This window comes from Eleginops maclovinus, chromosome 2 (assembly GCF_036324505.1).
Source record: "Eleginops maclovinus isolate JMC-PN-2008 ecotype Puerto Natales chromosome 2, JC_Emac_rtc_rv5, whole genome shotgun sequence".
NCBI lineage: Eukaryota > Metazoa > Chordata > Actinopteri > Perciformes > Eleginopidae > Eleginops > Eleginops maclovinus.
The window spans coordinates 106,016-126,015 of record NC_086350.1 but is presented as its reverse complement, the minus strand read 5'-3'; the positions used below and the strand labels follow the sequence as shown (position 1 = coordinate 126,015).

General features: G+C 47.9%; 2 protein-coding genes and 1 pseudogene across 2 annotated transcripts in view; 2 read left to right on the top strand and 1 right to left on the bottom strand.

Annotated features, from left to right (window-relative positions):
- Positions 1–1,942, top strand: part of LOC134879346 (laminin subunit beta-1-like) — a 42,653-nt pseudogene extending 40,711 nt beyond the window's left edge.
- A 715-nt stretch (positions 1,943–2,657) lies between these two features.
- The window catches only part of LOC134874061 (sodium channel protein type 4 subunit alpha B-like), a 26,201-nt gene continuing 8,858 nt past the window's right edge, over positions 2,658–20,000 (top strand). The window contains 19 exon segments of the mRNA XM_063898054.1: positions 2,658–2,893; positions 5,372–5,519; positions 5,875–5,985; positions 6,093–6,211; positions 6,548–6,637; positions 7,132–7,260; positions 7,387–7,472; positions 7,582–7,827; positions 7,911–7,974; positions 8,802–8,943; positions 14,297–14,500; positions 14,573–14,633; positions 14,857–15,095; positions 16,523–16,594; positions 16,675–16,761; positions 16,863–17,219; positions 17,697–17,847; positions 17,986–18,092; positions 19,144–19,195. Coding sequence (XP_063754124.1) covers positions 2,751–2,893; positions 5,372–5,519; positions 5,875–5,985; positions 6,093–6,211; positions 6,548–6,637; positions 7,132–7,260; positions 7,387–7,472; positions 7,582–7,827; positions 7,911–7,974; positions 8,802–8,943; positions 14,297–14,500; positions 14,573–14,633; positions 14,857–15,095; positions 16,523–16,594; positions 16,675–16,761; positions 16,863–17,219; positions 17,697–17,847; positions 17,986–18,092; positions 19,144–19,195 — 2,608 coding nt within the window. The 5' untranslated portion in view covers positions 2,658–2,750.
- Positions 6,351–14,476, bottom strand: LOC134874071 (histidine-rich glycoprotein-like). Its single transcript, XM_063898065.1, has 2 exons — positions 14,280–14,476; positions 6,351–8,986 (listed from the first exon to the last, which is right to left on the bottom strand). The coding sequence occupies exon 2, from the start codon at positions 8,722–8,724 to the stop codon at positions 8,029–8,031; it is 696 nt and encodes a 231-aa protein (XP_063754135.1). The 5' UTR covers positions 8,725–8,986; positions 14,280–14,476; the 3' UTR covers positions 6,351–8,028.

Here is a 20,000-nt window from a genome sequence, read left to right as displayed (position 1 = left end):
ACGTTAATCCAACAACATTTAATATAGTTAATAGCGTCTGCTGAACTGAAAGTGTGTGCGTGTGTGTGTGTGTGTGTGTGTGTGTGTGTGTGTGTGTGTGTGTGTGTGTGTGTGTGTGTGTGTGTGTGTGTGTGTGTGTGTGCCAGGACCTGAACTCGGAGCTGAAGCAGAAGTACGTTACAGTGGAGCAGCTGATTGGTCGGAAGGCAGGGGGCGTGGCTGATGCTAAGAAGAGGGCGAAGTCTATGCAGCAGGAAGCCAAAGCGCTGCTGCTGAAAGCCGGAGACAAACTGCAGCTGCTCAAAGGTGACGTCATCACTATGACATCATCACTGTGCAACATTTAAATGGAATATAGATATACCCCTAAAAATAGAATATGATGCAAATATATATGTGCAGTATTGGTAAGTATTATATTAGACCCGCCTGTCTGACGTAGAACAGGAGCAGTTAGACCCGCCTGTCTGACGTAGAACAGGAGCAGTTAGACCCGCCTGTCTGACGTAGAACAGGAGCAGTTAGACCCACCTGTCTGACGTAGAACAGGAGCAGTTAGACCCGCCTGTCTGACGTAGAACAGGAGCCGGTAGACCCGCCTGTCTGACGTAGAACAGGAGCCGGTAGACCCGCCTGTCTGACGTAGAACAGGAGTAGTTAGACCCGCCTGTCTGACGTAGAACAGGAGTAGTTAGACCCCCCTGCCTGACGTAGAACAGGAGCAGTTAGACCCGCCTGTCTGACGTAGAACAGGAGTAGTTAGACCCGCCTGTCTGACGTAGAACAGGAGTAGTTAGACCCCCCTGCCTGACGTAGAACAGGAGCAGTTAGACCTGCTGTCTGACGTAGAACAGGAGCCGTTAGACCCGCCTGTCTGACGTAGAACAGGAGCAGTTAGACCCCCCTGTCTGACGTAGAACAGGAGCAGTTAGACCCACCTGTCTGACGTAGAACAGGAGCAGTTAGACCCACCTGTCTGATGTAGAACAGGAGCCGGTAGACCCGCCTGTCTGACGTAGAACAGGAGCCGGTAGACCCGCCTGTCTGACGTAGAACAGGAGCAGTTAGACCCACCTGTCTGACGTAGAACAGGAGCCGGTAGACCCGCCTGTCTGACGTAGAACAGGAGCCGGTAGACCCGCCTGTCTGACGTAGAACAGGAGCCGGTAGACCCGCCTGTCTGACGTAGAACAGGAGCCGGTAGACCCACTCTTTGTCACTTCCCTAAATGTCTCACTCTGCTGCGTTCGCTCCCTCAGATCTGGAAAAGTCCTACGAAGACAACCAGCGCTCTCTGGACCTGAAGGCGGAGCAGTTGGTAAAGCTGGAGGCCGCCGTCAAACAGCTGCTGCAGGACATCAGCCACAAGACCACCATCTACTCCACCTGTCTGTTCTAGAGACCACCACCTACTCCACCTGTCTGTTTTATAGTAAGAGGTCACAGTGAAGGTCATTAAAGGACTCATATTTTAGTGTTGCATTGTGGGTTGTTAACATAGAGACCACGATGGCAGAGAGGAGATTTGTGAACGTCTGAATGGGATGGATCTTCTGAAACTTCCTCTGCTGTCTTCCTGTTTCCCGTTGTTCTGACGAAATGATTTTTAATAAAGCTTCCAATAAAATCACACAAGTCTTCTTTAACAGGCACATATTGGTTCTATATGTTGTAGTTCTGCTACAATAATGCTAACGATGCTAAATAGTATGCTAATGTTACTAATGATGCAAATGTTAAAAATATTAAAGACGATTTAGGGCCGAATTCCAAACCTCCCCCTACCCACTCCCACCACTTGATGGATTGACCTCCATCTGTAGTCCCACATGCAGCTGAACGAGGCCCCCTCCTTTCAGGTGGGGGGGTGTTGATACAGCGGCAAACTTTGGAACAGTAAAAAAATGTAATAATAACTCAAATTAAATTCCAGAAATCTTTACTGCCGTTTCTTTATTTGCAAACCTCTTTTATTTTTACAATATGGTGTTTATAATATTTTCGCACTCGTCTGTAAATGTCCATCACTTTATAATTAAATTCACAGCGTTTTCTATATACAGGTACTGTATTCCTGAGTCAAACAAAACGAGCGAACATCTGTAAGATATTTAATGTGTATTTTGGGGTTGGGGTGTAGATGTAGGGGTTAGGGTTAGGGTGTAAGGGTTGGGTTTAGGGTGTAGGGGTTGGGGTGTAGGTGTCGGGGTTAGGGTGTAGGGGTTGGGGTGTAGGGTCAGGGGTTGAGGTGTAGGGGTTACCTACAACAAGCCAACAGTACCCGCTTCCTCTGTAGACAGACGGACTGCTGTTAGTTTTTGCATACTGTGCGAACACTCTGCCAGGAACTCTTGAACGGGGGCCAAGACTCTGGTCCTGAGAGTGTCCAAATGTAATTACACTGAGTGTGTGTGTGTGTGTGTGTGTGTGTGTGTGTGTGTGTGTGTGTGTGTGTGTGTGTGTGTGTGTGTGTGTGTGTGTGTGTGTGTGTGTGTGTGTGTGTGTATGTGTGTGTTTCTCTATGAAAGGTCGAAGCTCCAACAGTTCTGATAAATGTTCGGACAAACAGGAAATCTGTTCATGTGAGACAAAGCAGCTGTGTGTGTGTGTGTGTGTGTGTGTGTGTGTGTGTGTGTGTGTGTGTGTGTGTGTGTGTGTGTGTGTGTGTGTGTGTGTGTGTGTGTGTGTGTGTGTGATGGTGTTCATTTACACAGTGAAGTCTTTAGAGAGCATTCTGTTTTTTGAACTGGATGTTCAAACTACAACGAAGAGACAAGAGAGACAGACACACAGACAGACAGACGATGAGCAGCGGACAGTCTTTCTTTAAGATGTGGATCCTGAAGCAGGACGTTTTGCAGAGAGACGAGAGGAGGCTGTTCCCCCCACAGCTGTAAGTAACACAACTGGGGGTTGGGGGTTGGAATGTATTCCAGCAGGTGGTCTTAGATGTCAGACCATTACAGCAGAGCAGTAGACCAGTACAGCAGAGCAGCAGACCAGTACGCAGAGCAGTAGACCAGTACAGCAGAGCAGCAGACCAGTACAGCAGAGCAGTAGACCAGTACAGCAGAGCAGCAGACTAGTACAGCAGAGCAGCAGACCAGTACAGCAGAGCAGCAGACCAGTACAGCAGAGCAGTAGACCAGTACAGCAGAGCAGCAGACTAGTACAGCAGAGCAGCAGACCAGTACAGCAGAGCAGCAGACCAGTACAGCAGAGCAGTAGACCAGTACAGCAGAGCAGTAGACCAGTACAGCAGAGCAGTAGACCAGTACAGCAGAGCAGCAGACCAGTACAGCAGAGCAGCAGACCAGTACAGCAGAGCAGTAGACCAGTACAGCAGAGCAGTAGACAGTACAGCAGAGCAGCAGACCAGTACAGCAGAGCAGTAGACCAGTACAGCAGAGCAGTAGACCAGTACAGCAGAGCAGCTAGACCAGTACAGCAGAGCAGCAGACCAGTACAGCAGAGCAGCAGACCAGTACAGCAGAGCAGTAGACCAGTACAGCAGAGCAGCAGACCAGTACAGCAGAGCAGTAGACCAGTACAGCAGAGCAGCAGACCAGTACAGCAGAGCAGTAGACCAGTACAGCAGAGCAGTAGACCAGTACAGCAGAGCAGCAGACCAGTACAGCAGAGCAGCAGACCAGTACAGCAGAGCAGTAGACCAGTACAGCAGAGCAGCAGACCAGTACAGCAGAGCAGTAGACCAGTACAGCAGAGCAGCAGACCAGTACAGCAGAGCAGTAGACCAGTACAGCAGAGCAGTAGACCAGTACAGCAGAGCAGCAGACTAGTACAGCAGAGCAGTAGACCAGTACAGCAGAGCAGCAGACCAGTACAGCAGAGCAGCAGACCAGTACAGCCGAGCAGCAGACCAGTACAGCAGAGCAGCAGACTAGTACAGCAGAGCAGTAGACCAGTACAGCAGAGCAGCAGACCAGTACAGCAGAGCAGCAGACCAGTACAGCAGAGCAGCAGACCAGTACAGCAGAGCAGCAGACCAGTACAGCAGAGCAGCAGACCAGTACAGTCAAAGAGGCTTTACAGCGTAAACATTCATAAGAACATAATTTAAAGAGCACTCTATATCTGTAAAACCCAACCTCCATTACGGATTAAAATCAGTTCTGAAAGGTGGTTTTGATTTGTGATTTGAACATGGTGAGATCGGGGAAGTCACGGGTGTGTTTGGGGAGTTGGTTCAAGAGGGTGGGGACAGCGACGGAGAAGGCTCGGTCCCCCGCTTCAGTGCTTAGTCATATGAGGAATGAAAGGTGATTGGTGTCTAGACTGCAGGAAGGGTTTTGTGGGTGAGGAGAGGGATCTTGAAATGGATGTGTTGGGGGACAGGGAGCCAGTGGAGGTTCTGCAGGACAGGGGAGATGTGGTCACGGGATCGGGTGTGGGTGAGTTCTGGATATACTGGAGTTTATTTAGGAGTCTGGATGGTGTACCAAAGGGGATGCTGTAGTCTAGTCTGGATGGAGTACCACAGAGGATGCTGGAGTCTAGTCTGGATGGAGTACCACAGAGGATGCAGTACTCTAGTCTGGATGGTGTACCACAGAGGATGCTGGAGTCTAGTCTGGATGGAGTACCACAGAGGATGCTGTAGTCTAGTCTGGATGGAGTACCACAGAGGATGCTGCTGCAGTACTTTAGTCTGGATGAGCTGAAGACATGGATCAGGGTTTCGGCAGTAGAGAAGGTGAGTGATGGGCGGAGACGGATATAGTTTTGAAATGGAAAGCCGTTCTGGTGATGTGCTTGATATGGCTGTCAAATATCACTCAGAGGTTGTGGGTGGGAGGGGAGGGAGACCGAGTGGAATTGTTTTTGGTGAGGGATTTGGGACCAATGATGATCATGTCAGATTTATCAGTTTGAGGAAGATGTTTTACATCCAGGATTTGATGTCAGTGAGGCAGGAGGATTTTATTGAGATGGGAAGTGAGACATTGTCCGCGTAGCAGTGGAAGTGGAGACCATGGCGGCGTGTGATGTTACAGAGGGGAAGGAGGTAGAGGATGAAGAGGAGAGGACGAAGCACCAAATCCTGGGGGACGCCTTGGGGCAGGGGAACCGGGGAGCTTACTCGTGTCACTCAAAGTAGACGTGCTGGTGAGGAGGCAAGGCTAATGCATATAGATACCAACAACAAGGTGAATATGTTGGGATAAATGTAACGGATACATTTGTAAAATGAAACTTTGAAGTACTCAACATGTACGAGTTCACTATAGGACTGTATGGAAACTAACCCCTAACCCTGACCAATTTCTAAATAGTTGACTTCAACATGTCTCAACTTTAAATCACACAAATGGACCTTTTCCCTAACCACCCCCCCTCCCCGCCAACACAGGAAGCAGCTGATGGTGGGGGGGGTCCGAGCTGCACTGCAGGGAACCAGGATGGCGTCTCTGCTGCCTCCTGTTGGTACTGAAACCTTCAGACGCCTCAAACTAGCCTCAAGAGAGCAGGTCCAGCACCAGGACCGGCAGACCACAGAGGTACACAACACCATGTGGTAGTGAAGGACCCAGAATGGGGTCATTCTGGTGTTTAATGTTCAGATTGTGTGTGAACAAAACAAGGCCCCACAAACTGTGCAATTAAGAGTCAAGGTTAAACAAAAAGGCCACCTTTAGCTTCAGGTGGACTTTTCCTCTCACACTCTCAAGTTTCAACAAAGAACAAAGTCGGGGAGGTGGTTAATCATCCTTCACCTAGGTCAACCAATAAGAAACGAGAAGGCTAAGCTACAAAAAACACAGCATTTGTTTAGCCGTGTGATCCCGGTGTGATCCCAGCTGGACCCCAGCGGGACTGCAGCGTGACCCGGTGTGATTGGCTCTCTCTCTGTAGGTCACAAAGCTGGAGGCTGGGAAGCCCCTCCCCTTCTACTTTGGAGACCCGCCCCCAGAGTTTCTTAACGTCCCATTGGAGGAGCTGGATCCCTTCTACCAATTGCAGAAGGTCTGTCTGTCTGTCTCTCTGACCTGTCTGTCTGTCTGTCTGACCTGTCTGTCTGTCTGTCTGTCTTTCTGACCTGTCTGTCTGTCTGTCTGTCTGTCTGTCTGCAGACCTTCGTAGTCCTCAGCAGGGGAAATGTCCTCCACAGGTTTCACAGCGGTCCGGCTCTTTACCTGCTGAGTGCGTTCAACCCTCTGAGGAGAGTCGCCATCCGGACCCTCACCCACTCATATCCTCTACAGCTGTATACATATATATATATATATATACTGTATACAGTATATATATATATACTGTATACAGTATATATATATATACTGTATACAGTGTATATATATATACTGTATAAATGTATTTTTTTAGCTTTATGTATATCCTTTATTTAACCACATACATCTTGAGATGGGATGTTTCCTCATTATAACTTTACTGACGCTAAGAGGGATGCAGTCTCAGTTGTGTTTGTTTATTATTCGTGTGTTTTCTGGACATTAGTAGGCTGCAGTCTCAGTGTACTGCAGCCCCATGATGCCGTGTCACTGAGTTTGTTCTTAATAAAGAAAACTTTATTCAGTTTGTTCATCCTCCTGACGATCCTGAGCAGCTGTGTGTTCATGACGCTAAGCCACCCTCCAGAGTGGAGCAGGACTGTGGAGTGAGTTTACACACACACACACACACACACACACACACACACACACACGTCCGGAAAACAACAGGAGTGACTCACAGGATTGAAATGTATTTTGGAGAGACAGTCTGAAGTCTGTGAACAAATAGTCCTCAGTGTGAGATCAGTTTGACCTCAGCTGTCCTCAGGAAGTGACACTGCTGTCTTCAATGCCTTCGCACAGCAGCAAAATAAAGACTAAAAAAGCATGTACAGTTTGTCCTGAGGGGGGCGCTAGAGGGAAGATCACAGAGTTATTTAATCTAAAATGTTGAAACAGAACCCTTCGGGTCAGAGAGAGATGCTCCTTAGAGTTGCACACTCTGATTCCCAGCAGGGGGCGACTCCTCAGAATGTATAGAATCTCTAGGAGAAAAGGTTCCTGCTGCTCTCTTGATTTATGACCGTCTTTCATTTTCGTTTTTTTACATGAACTGTTGTATTGTTAAATATCTCAGTGTTTTTCTGTCTTTGAACAGACGCGTGTTCATAGCCATCTTCACGTTTGAAGCGGTGGTTAAAGTCATGTCCAGAGGACTCTGTGCTGGACACTTCACCTTTCTCAGAGACGGCTGGAACTGGCTGGACGTGCTGGTCATCTGCACCGGGTACTAGTAAAATATGAAATACAATAATTGGGTCAAATCTATAATAAATATATTGGAGAAATAAACTTTAGTGGTTTGTGTCTTGTTGGTACTTTTCACCAGATTCAGTTTGATTTCATCTTTCAGATATCTGACACAGTTTGTAGATGTGAGGATGTTTACCGTGCTGAGCTCAGTCACTCGTGTGCTGAAGATCATCCCAGTCCTCCCTGGTCAGTGTGTGTGTGTGTGTGTGAGAGAGAGTGAGTGAGAGTCTGTGTAGATTAATTATTGTTCATTAAAGGGTTTTAAGGGAGCAGTTTCAAACCCCGCCCCTCTCAGGTCTCAAGACGACTGTTGGAGATCTCGTCCAATCAGTGAAGAGACTCACTGGTGTCATCATTCTGGCGCTGTTTTTGCTTGGCCTCTGCGCTTTGGTTGGTCAGCAACTCTTCATGGGAGACCTGAAGCATAAGTGTGTGGTGTGGTCAGCAGAGTTAATCGAACACCACAGCTCCCTGTACAACCACAGCTCCCAGTACAACTACAGCTCCCAGTACAACTACAGCCAGTACATCAACAACAGAGGTATGATGATGTTGACGAAGAATATGGTATAGTGATGATGAAGTATATGGTGATGATGAAGACTGTCTCTCTCTCTCCTGTAGCAAACATGTACTTCCTGCCCGGTCATTCGGAGCCTCTGCTGTGTGGAAACAGGTCTAGTGCCGGGTACGTGTTCACACTCCATACTGATGGTGAGGAAGGGGATGAAGAGGAAGGTACTCATGAGGAAGGTGATGATGATGATGAAGAGGAAGGTGACGATGATGATGTATGATGAAGGTGATGAAGAGGAAGGTGATGAAGGTACAGATGACGAAGGTGATGATGATGATGGTGATGAAGGTACTGATGAGGAAGGTGATGAAAAGGAAGGTACTCATGAGGAAGGTGATGATGATGATGAAGAGGAAGGTGATGATGATGATGTATGATGAAGGTGATGAACAGGAAGGTGATGATGGTGTATGATGAAGGTGATGAACAGGAAGCTGATGAAGGTACAGATAAGGAAGGTGATGATGATGTATGATGAAGGTGATGAAGAGGAAGGTACTCATGAGGAAGGTGATGAGGAAAATGAAGGTGATGATGATGATGAAGAGGAAAGTGATGATGATGATGATGAGGAGGAGGAAAAGGAAGGTGACGATGATGATGTATGATGAAGGTGATGAAGAGGAAGGTGATGAAGGTACAGATGACGAAGGTGATGATGATGATGGTGATGAAGGTACTGATGAGGAAGGTGATGAAAAGGAAGGTTCTCATGAGGAAGGTGATGATGATTATGATGATGAAGAGGAAGGTGGTGATGATGATGATGATGATGATGATGAAGAGGAAGGTGATGATGATGAAAGTGAAAGTTATGAAGGTGATGATGATGATGATGAAGAGGAAGGTGGTGATGAGCATGATGATGAGGATGAAGAGGAAGGTGATGATGATGATGATGATGAAAGTGAAAGTGATGAAGGTGATGATGTGTTCAGGGCCTGTCCGCTGGGTTACAACTGTCTGAGGACGAACGGGAACCCAGACTACGGATACACCAGCTTCGACTCGTTCGGCTGGTCCCTGCTGTCTGTGGTCAGACTGGTGAGCAAGGACTTCTGGGAAAACCTGATGCTGCAGGTGAGGATCACATTGATGATGATGATGATGATGATGATGCAGTCTGTAGGTGTTACATTTAGTAACTGGTTAGTGAAGAGTAGTAACCTAGCGTCTGTCTGCAGGGTTAGTAACTGGTTAGTGAAGAGTAGTAACCTAGCGTCTGTCTGCAGGGTTAGTAACTAGTTAGTGAAGAGTAGTAACCTAGCGTCTGTCTGCAGGGTTAGTAACTGGTTAGTGAAGAGTAGTAACCTAGCGTCTGTCTGCAGGGTTAGTAACTGGTTAGTGAAGAGTAGTAACCTAGCGTCTGTCTGCAGGGTAAGTAACTGGTTAGTGAAGAGTAGTAACCTAGCGTCTGTCTGCACGGTTAGTAACTGGTTAGTGAAGAGTAGTAACCTAGCGTCTGTCTGCAGGGTTAGTAACTGGTTAGTGAAGAGTAGTAACCTAGCGTCTGTCTGCAGGGTTAGTAACTGGTTAGTGAAGAGTAGTAACCTAGCGTCTGTCTGCAGGGTTAGTAACTGGTTAGTGAAGAGTAGTAACCTAGCGTCTGTCTGCAGGGTTAGTAACTGGTTAGTGAAGAGTAGTAACCTAGCGTCTGTCGGCAGGGTTAGTAACTGGTTAGTGAAGAGTAGTAACCTAGCGTCTGTCTGCAGGGTTAGTAACTGGTTAGTGAAGAGTAGTAACCTATAGCGTCTGTCTGCAGGGTTAGTAACTGGTTAGTGAAGAGTAGTAACCTAGCGTCTGTCTGCAGGGTTAGTAACTGGTTAGTGAAGAGTAGTAACCTAGCGTCTGTCTGCAGGGTTAGTAACTGGTTAGTGAAGAGTAGTAACCTAGCGTCTGTCGGCAGGGTTAGTAACTGGTTAGTGAAGAGTAGTAACCTAGCGTCTGTCTGCAGGGTTAGTAACTAGTTAGTGAAGAGTAGTAACCTAGCGTCTGTCTGCAGGGTTAGTAACTAGTTAGTGAAGAGTAATAACCTAGCGTCTGTCTGCAGGGTTAGTAACTGGTTAGTGAAGAGTAGTAACCTAGCGTCTGTCTGCAGGGTTAGTAACTGGTTAGTGAAGAGTAGTAACCTAGCGTCTGTCTGCAGGGTTAGTAACTGGTTAGTGAAGAGTAGTAACCTAGCGTCTGTCTGCAGGGTTAGTAACTGGTTAGTGAAGAGTAGTAACCTAGCGTCTGTCTGCAGGGTTAGTAACTGGTTAGTGAAGAGTAGTAACCTAGCGTCTGTCTGCAGGGTAAGTAACTGGTTAGTGAAGAGTAGTAACCTAGCGTCTGTCTGCAGGGTTAGTAACTGGTTAGTGAAGAGTAGTAACCTAGCGTCTGTCTGCAGGGTAAGTAACTAGTTAGTGAAGAGTAGTAACCTAGCGTCTGTCTGCAGGGTTAGTAACTGGTTAGTGAAGAGTAGTAACCTAGCGTCTGTCTGCAGGGTTAGTAACTGGTTAATGAAGAGTAGTAACCTAGCGTCTGTCTGCAGGGTTAGTAACTAGTTAGTGAAGAGTAGTAACCTAGCGTCTGTCTGCAGGGTTAGTAACTGGTTAGTGAAGAGTAGTAACCTAGCGTCTGTCTGCAGGGTTAGTAACTGGTTAGTGAAGAGTAGTAACCTAGCGTCTGTCTGCAGGGTTAGTAACTAGTTAGTGAAGAGTAGTAACCTAGCGTCTGTCTGCAGGGTTAGTAACTAGTTAGTGAAGAGTAGTAACCTAGCATCTGTCTGCAGGGTAAGTAACTAGTTAGTGAAGAGTAGTAACCTAGCGTCTGTCTGCAGGGTTAGTAACTGGTTAGTGAAGAGTAGTAACCTAGCGTCTGTCTGCAGGGTTAGTAACTGGTTAGTGAAGAGTAGTAACCTAGCGTCTGTCTGCAGGGTTAGTAACTAGGTTAGTGAAGAGTAGTAACCTAGCATCTGTCTGCAGGGTAAGTAACTAGTTAGTGAAGAGTAGTAACCTAGCGTCTGTCTGCAGGGTTAGTAACTGGTTAGTGAAGAGTAGTAACCTAGCATCTGTCTGCAGGGTTAGTAACTAGTTAGTGAAGAGTAGTAACCTAGCGTCTGTCTGCAGGGTAAGTAACTAATTAGTGAAGAGTAGTAACCTAGCGTCTGTCTGCAGGGTTAGTAACTGGTTAGTGAAGAGTAGTAACCTAGCGTCTGTCTGCAGGGTTAGTAACTGGTTAGTGAAGAGTAGTAACCTAGCGTCTGTCTGCAGGGTTAGTAACTGGTTAGTGAAGAGTAGTAACCTAGCGTCTGTCTGCAGGGTTAGTAACTGGTTAGTGAAGAGTAGTAACCTAGCGTCTGTCGGCAGGGTTAGTAACTGGTTAGTGAAGAGTAGTAACCTAGCATCTGTCTGCAGGGTTAGTAACTAGTTAGTGAAGAGTAGTAACCTAGCGTCTGTCTGCAGGGTTAGTAACTGGTTAGTGAAGAGTAGTAACCTAGCGTCTGTCTGCAGGGTTAGTAACTGGTTAGTGAAGAGTAGTAACCTAGCGTCTGTCTGCAGGGTTAGTAACTGGTTAGTGAAGAGTAGTAACCTAGCGTCTGTCTGCAGGGTTAGTAACTGGTTAGTGAAGAGTAGTAACCTAGCGTCTGTCGGCAGGGTTAGTAACTGGTTAGTGAAGAGTAGTAACCTAGCATCTGTCTGCAGGGTTAGTAACTAGTTAGTGAAGAGTAGTAACCTAGCGTCTGTCTGCAGGGTAAGTAACTAGTTAGTGAAGAGTAGTAACCTAGCGTCTGTCTGCAGGGTTAGTAACTGGTTAGTGAAGAGTAGTAACCTAGCGTCTGTCTGCAGGGTTAGTAACTGGTTAGTGAAGAGTAGTAACCTAGCGTCTGTCTGCAGGGTTAGTAACTGGTTAGTGAAGAGTAGTAACCTAGCGTCTGTCTGCAGGGTTAGTAACTGGTTAGTGAAGAGTAGTAACCTAGCGTCTGTCTGCAGGGTTAGTAACTGGTTAGTGAAGAGTAGTAACCTAGCGTCTGTCGGCAGGGTTAGTAACTGGTTAGTGAAGAGTAGTAACCTAGCGTCTGTCTGCAGGGTTAGTAACTAGTTAGTGAAGAGTAGTAACCTAGCGTCTGTCTGCAGGGTAAGTAACTAATTAGTGAAGAGTAGTAACCTAGCGTCTGTCTGCAGGGTTAATAACTGGTTAGTGAAGAGTAGTAACCTAGCGTCTGTCTGCAGGGTTAGTAACTGGTTAGTGAAGAGTAGTAACCTAGCGTCTGTCTGCAGGGTTAGTAACTGGTTAGTGAAGAGTAGTAACCTAGCGTCTGTCTGCAGGGTTAGTAACTGGTTAGTGAAGAGTAGTAACCTAGCGTCTGTCTGCAGGGTAAGTAACTGGTTAGTGAAGAGTAGTAACCTAGCGTCTGTCTGCAGGGTTAGTAACTGGTTAGTGAAGAGTAGTAACCTAGCGTCTGTCTGCACGGTTAGTAACTGGTTAGTGAAGAGTAGTAACCTAGCGTCTGTCTGCAGGGTAAGTAACTGGTTAGTGAAGAGTAGTAACCTAGCGTCTGTCTGCAGGGTTAGTAACTGGTTAGTGAAGAGTAGTAACCTAGCGTCTGTCTGCAGGGTTAGTAACTGGTTAGTGAAGAGTAGTAACCTAGCGTCTGTCTGCAGGGTTAGTAACTGGTTAGTGAAGAATAGTAACCTAGCGTCTGTCTGCAGGGTTAGTAACTAGTTAGTGAAGAGTAGTAACCTAGCGTCTGTCTGCAGGGTTAGTAACTGGTTAGTGAAGAGTAGTAACCTAGCGTCTGTCTGCAGGGTTAGTAACTGGTTAGTGAAGAGTAGTAACCTAGCGTCTGTCTGCAGGGTTAGTAACTGGTTAGTGAAGAGTAGTAACCTATAGCGTCTGTCTGCAGGGTTAGTAACTGGTTAGTGAAGAGTAGTAACCTAGCGTCTGTCTGCAGGGTTAGTAACTGGTTAGTGAAGAGTAGTAACCTAGCGTCTGTCTGCAGGGTTAGTAACTGGTTAGTGAAGAGTAGTAACCTAGCGTCTGTCGGCAGGGTTAGTAACTGGTTAGTGAAGAGTAGTAACCTAGCGTCTGTCTGCAGGGTTAGTAACTAGTTAGTGAAGAGTAGTAACCTAGCGTCTGTCTGCAGGGTTAGTAACTAGTTAGTGAAGAGTAGTAACCTAGCGTCTGTCTGCAGGGTTAGTAACTGGTTAGTGAAGAGTAGTAACCTAGCGTCTGTCTGCAGGGTTAGTAACTGGTTAGTGAAGAGTAGTAACCTAGCGTCTGTCTGCAGGGTTAGTAACTAGTTAGTGAAGAGTAGTAACCTAGCGTCTGTCTGCAGGGTTAGTAACTGGTTAGTGAAGAGTAGTAACCTAGCGTCTGTCTGCAGGGTAAGTAACTAGTTAGTGAAGAGTAGTAACCTAGCGTCTGTCTGCAGGGTTAGTAACTGGTTAGTGAAGAGTAGTAACCTAGCGTCTGTCTGCAGGGTTAGTAACTAGTTAGTGAAGAGTAGTAACCTATAGCGTCTGTCTGCAGGGTTAGTAACTGGTTAGTGAAGAGTAGTAACCTAGCGTCTGTCTGCAGGGTTAGTAACTGGTTAGTGAAGAGTAGTAACCTAGCGTCTGTCTGCAGGGTTAGTAACTGGTTAGTGAAGAGTAGTAACCTAGCGTCTGTCTGCAGGGTTAGTAACTGGTTAGTGAAGAGTAGTAACCTAGCGTCTGTCTGCAGGGTAAGTAACTGGTTAGTGAAGAGTAGTAACCTAGCGTCTGTCTGCACGGTTAGTAACTGGTTAGTGAAGAGTAGTAACCTAGCGTCTGTCTGCAGGGTTAGTAACTGGTTAGTGAAGAGTAGTAACCTAGCGTCTGTCTGCAGGGTAAGTAACTGGTTAGTGAAGAGTAGTAACCTAGCGTCTGTCTGCAGGGTAAGTAACTGGTTAGTGAAGAGTAGTAACCTAGCGTCGGTCTGCAGGGTTAGTAACTAGTTAGTGAAGAGTAGTAACCTATAGCGTCGGTCTGCAGGGTTAGTAACTGGTTAGTAGTGAAGAGTAGTAACCTAGCGTCTGTCTGCAGGGTTAGTAACTGGTTAGTGAAGAGTAGTAACCTAGCGTCTGTCTGCAGGGTTAGTAACTGGTTAGTGAAGAGTAGTAACCTAGCGTCTGTCTGCAGGGTTAGTAACTGGTTAGTGAAGAGTAGTAACCTAGCGTCTGTCTGCAGGGTAAGTAACTGGTTAGTGAAGAGTAGTAACCTAGCGTCTGTCTGCAGGGTAAGTAACTGGTTAGTGAAGAGTAGTAACCTAGCGTCGGTCTGCAGGGTTAGTAACTAGTTAGTGAAGAGTAGTAACCTATAGCGTCGGTCTGCAGGGTTAGTAACTGGTTAGTAGTGAAGAGTAGTAACCTAGCGTCTGTCTGCAGGGTTAGTAACTGGTTAGTGAAGAGTAGTAACCTAGCGTTTCTCGGCAGGTGTTGCGAGTGGCAGGTAAAACCTTCCTCTGCTTCTTCCTGCTCGTTGTCTTCCCGGCTGGGTTCTGCGTCCTCGGCCTCATGGTGGCGGTGGTTGCCATGGCAGCCAGCGAGCAGCAGGAGGCGGCGGTCAGCGAGTTCAAAAAGAGAGAAGAAGAGTTCAGTCAGATCGTGGAGGCCATTAAGAGGAACGAGGAAAAGGAGGTGAGATCAGTTCAGCTGCCAGACACCATCACACTTTCTCAAGCTTCAATAACACTTCTGCTGTTCCAGCAGGCAGCCTGCAGGGGGACGCTCCCACCGGGACAAGAGGGGGGGGCCAAGGAAAGCATGGAAGGTACACACACACACACACACACACACACACACACACACACACACACACACACACACACACACACACACACACACACACACACACACACACACACACACACACACACACACACACTAGCTTTATGCAATACTAAAGTCACATGGAGAAATCCCATTGGAACAGGGAGATGATGCCTTCAGGGTCCCGCACAGAAAACGACACTCGAGCTGGTTCTGTGTTTCAGGGTTGGGGAAGGTCCAGCACTCATGTCCTGCTTGTTGCGCCGTCTGCGCAGACGTCCTCCTGAAGTGGAACTGCTGTGACTGCTGGCGGGGGCTCAAGCAGCATCTCCATGCCCTGGTGACGCACCCGCTGTTTGACCTCGGTATCATCCTCTGCCTCGTCCTCAACACCATTTTCATGTCCCTGGAGCATTTCCCCATGACTGTGGAGTTTGAATCCATGCTGAATGACGCACAACTGGTGAGTGGGACCATACACATCCACCTGCTCCACCTGTCTGTGCTCCACCTGTCTGTGCTCCACATGTCTGTGCTCCACATGTCTGTGCTCCACATGTCTGTGCTCCACCTGTCCTGTGCTCCACCTGTCTGTGCTCCACATGTCTGTGCTCCACCTGTCTGTGCTCCACATGTCTGTGCTCCACATGTCTGTGCTCCACCTGTCCTGTGCTCCACCTGTCTGTGCTCCACATGTCTGTGCTCCACCTGTCTGTGCTCCACATGTCTGTGCTCCACCTGTCCTGTGCTCCACCTGTCTGTGCTCCACATGTCTGTGCTCCACCTGTCCTGTGCTCCACCTGTCTGTGCTCCACATGTCTGTGCTCCACCTGTCTGTGCTCCACCTGTCTGTGCTCCACATGTCTGTGCTCCACCTGTCTGTGCTCCACATGTCTGTGCTCCACATGTCTGTGCTCCACATGTCTGTGCTCCACCTGTCTGTGCTCCACCTGTCTGTGCTCCACATGTCTGTGCTCCACATGTCTGTGCTCCACCTGTCTGTGCTCCACCTGTCTGTGCTCCACATGTCTGTGCTCCACCTGTCTGTGCTCCACCTGTCCTGTGCTCCACCTGTCTGTGCTCCACATGTCTGTGCTCCACATGTCTGTGCTCCACCTGTCCTGTGCTCCACCTGTCCTGTGCTCCACCTGTCTGTGCTCCACGTGTCTGTGCTCCACATGTCTGTGCTCCACATGTCTGTGCTCCACCTGTCTGTGCTCCACCTGTCTGTGCTCCACATGTCTGTGCTCCACCTGTCTGTGCTCCACCTGTCTGTGCTCCACCTGTCTGTGCTCCACCTGTCTGTGCTCCCCATGTCTGTGCTCCACATGTCTGTGCTCCACCTGTCTGTGCTCCACCTGTCTGTGCTCCACATGTCTGTGCTCCACCTGTCTGTGCTCCACATGTCTGTGCTCCACCTGTCTGTGCTCCACATGTCTGTGCTCCACCTGTCTGTGCTCCACATGTCTGTGCTCCACCTGTCTGTGCTCCACATGTCTGTGCTCCACCTGTCTGTGCTCCACCTGTCTGTGCTCCACATGTCTGTGCTCCACCTGTCTGTGCTCCACCTGTCTGTGCTCCACATGTCTGTGCTCCACCTGTCTGTGCTCCACATGTCTGTGCTCCACATGTCTGTGCTCCACCTGTCTGTGCTCCACCTGTCTGTGCTCCACCTGTCTGTGCTCCACATGTCTGTGCTCCACATGTCTGTGCTCCACATGTCTGTGCTCCACCTGTCTGTGCTCCACCTGTCTGTGCTCCACATGTCTGTGCTCCACCTGTCTGTGCTCCACATGTCTGTGCTCCACCTGTCTGTGCTCCACCTGTCTGTGCTCCACATGTCTGTGCTCCACCTGTCTGTGCTCCACCTGTCTCTGCTCCACCTCTCAGGTCTTCACGGGGATCTTCGCCGTTGAGATGCTCCTCAAACTCGTGGCCATGGACCCGTATGGATACTTCCAGGTGAGACTTCCTGTTTGTCAGCGACTCAGTGAAGATAGCTGTTGCCATGGTAACGTGTGTTTCTGTTGCCTTGGTTACAGGTGTCCTGGAACATCTATGACAGCATCATTGTCTTCGTCAGTCTGCTGCTCCTGAGCGACATCATCAACCTGCGTTTCCTCCTATTGGTCAGTGCCACCACATCCTCCTCTTCATCATCATCATCATCAATAAAGCAGTCTGTGATGGTGACAGGAGGAAAAATTAAGCAGAATAAACTTGTGTTCAGATGCGGGTCCTCCGGCTGGCCCGCTGGTGGCCAACCCTTCATATGATGATGAAGATCATCTGGACGGCTGTGAGTCTTCTGAAGAACCTGACAGTCCTCCTCTTCATCGTGGTCTTCATCTTCTCCGTTGCTGGCATGCAGCTTTTTGGGGAGAACTACAAAGATCAGGTCTGTCGTATCTCGGCAGACTGCAAGCTTCCTCGTTGGCACATGACGGACTTCTTCCACGCCTTCCTCGTCATCATCAGAGTCCTGTTCGGGGACTGGATCCAGGCCCTGTGGGACTGCATGGAGGTCTCCAGCCAGCCCTTGTGTCTGATGTTCTTCATGATGGTCATCGTCATAGGAAACCTGCTGGTTAGTTCTGCAGGTTTCTGCTCCTTTAGTCCAGCAGGTCTAAAGCTGGATATCAGACACATCATAAGAATCACGAGATAACGCAAGACTTCAGCTTGCCAGGCTTCTGCCAGATCCACCAGCGGTTCAGACAGATCAGACCCCTTAAACATGCCTGCACTTTAGGGGCTTGAATATGCGTTCAAACAAGAACGTTGTTCCAGGTCCTAAATCTGTTCCCGGCCTAGTTTAAGGTCCTAAATCTGTTCCTGGTCTAGTCTAAATCTGCTTAAGCGATCCTATAGGATTCTGGTCTCTATGTGACCTTAGTAGTAATATGTCAGCTGACTTTATGTGTGCTTGCATTCACAAAAATAACTTTTGTTATATCAACCTCCACTGGTCTAGTTTAAAGTAGCGAATGTGGAATCGGATATTGTTACGGGTCCTGACTCCCTTTTGTTTTGGATCTAGTCATAACTCTCTTTCTTGTTCCAGGTCCTGAATCTGTTCCTGGCCTTGTTGCTGAGTCCGCTCAGTGGTGATAGTCCTTCAGGTCCAGACGTGAATCAGATCGCTTTGAGCCGAATCTACAGGGCTGTTGGGAATCTGCTTGGGAAGAAGGCCGGTGTTAACCCAGAGCTCACAGGTAAGACCAGACCAGACAAGGCTCTAGAGTTGTATTTAAATCCCTATCCACTGTGAGTCCTGTGGACAGGTCCTTTTATCATGAAAGGGTTTACTCTCTTTAATCTGATGACTCATTGCTCTCTGCGTTTGATGACAGAGAGAGACACGCAGGAAGTGAACAGGAAGGAGCTACTGGCTTTAGACATCATGATCAGCGGAGACCATCAAGTGCCCGCGGAGGCGCCGGGACAGAAAGAGGAATCAGTAAACGCTCTTCTGTTATACTGCAGTATTTCGGAGTATGTGCAGTACTCTGTCTGAGTATGTGCAGTACTCTGTCTGAGTAGTTGCAGTACTCTGAGTATGTGCAGTACTCTGTCTGAGTAGTTGCAGTACTCTGAGTATGTGCAGTACTCTGTCTGAGTATGTGCAGTACTCTGAGTATGTGCAGTACTCTGTCTGAATATGTGCAGTACTCTGTCTGAGTATGTGCAGTCGTATGAGTATGTGCAGTACTCTGAGTATGTGCAGTACTCTGAGTATGTGCAGTACTCTGTCTGAGTATGTGCAGTACTCTGTCTGAGTAGTTGCAGTACTCTGAGTATGTGCAGTACTCTGTCTGAGTAGTTGCAGTACTCTGAGTATGTGCAGTACTCTGTCTGAGTATGTGCAGTACTCTGAGTATGTGCAGTACTCTGTCTGAATATGTGCAGTACTCTGTCTGAGTATGTGCAGTGGTATGAGTATGTGCAGTACTCTGAGTATGTGCAGTACTCTGAGTATGTGCAGTACTCTGTCTGAGTATGTGCAGTCGTCTGAGTATGTGCAGTACTCTGTCTGAGTATGTGCAGTACTCTGAGTATGTGCAGTACTCTGTCTGAGTATGTGCAGTACTCTGTCTGAGTATGTTCAGTACTCTGAGTATGTGCAGTACTTTGAGTATGTGCAGTACTCTGTCCGAGTATGTGCAGTACTCTGTCTGAGTATGTACAGTCGTCTGAGTATCTGCAGTACTCTGTCTGAGCATGTGCAGTACTCTGTCTGAGTATGTTCAGTACTCTGAGTATGTGCAGTACTCTGAGTATGTGCAGTACTCTGTCTGAGTATGTGCAGTACTCTGTCTGAGTATGTGCAGTACTCTGAGTATGTGCAGTACTTTGAGTATGTGCAATACTCTGAGTATGTGCAGTACTCTGAGTATGTGCAGTACTCTGAGTATGTGCAGTACTCTGAGTATGTGCAGTACTCTGAGTATGTGCAGTACTCTGAACACGTGTGGTACTCTTTAAACTCAGTTTGAATTTTTTTTCTGCAGAAGTCTCCTGAAGGCCATCAGCATGAAGACCCTGAGGACTGCTGCAGCCACAGTACGAGCCAATCAGAGACCAGCAACACCGCCATCATAGACCAGTAACACAGCCAATCAGAGACCAGCAACACAGCCAATCAGAGACCAGTAACACAGCCAATCATAGACCAGCAACACAGCCAATCAGAGACCAGTAACACAGCCAATCAGAGACCAGCAACACAGCCAATCAGAGACCAGTAACACAGCCAATCATAGACCAGCAACACAGCCAATCAGAGACCAGCAACACAGCCAATCAGAGACCAGCAACACAGCCAATCAGAGACCAGCAACACAGCCATCATAGACCAGCAACACAGCCATCATAGACCAGCAACACAGCCATCATAGACCGGTAACACAGCCTATCAGAGACCAGCAACACAGCCATCATAGACCAGTAACACAGCCAATCAGAGACCAGTAACACAGCCAATCAGAGACCAGCAACACAGCCATCATAGACCAGTAACACAGCCAATCAGAGACCAGCAACACAGCCAATCAGAGACCAGCAACACAGCCAATCAGAGAACACATGTACAATGTTAAGCGTCAAGGTGTGCATGTTAAACCAGAGGGGAGTTATAGTACAGAGTTAGTGCAGAGCCCCCCTCTGGCTGCAGGACTCTCTGTGAACTGGACTTAAAGTGTACACTTAACATTTACATTATACTGATTTAATATTCCATTATCGCATTATTTGTACATTTGTTTTGCAGCCAATCAGAGAACATCACAGCCAATCAGAGAACATTATCACAGCCAATCAGAGACCAGCAACACAGCCAATCAGAGACCAGTAACACAGCCATCATAGA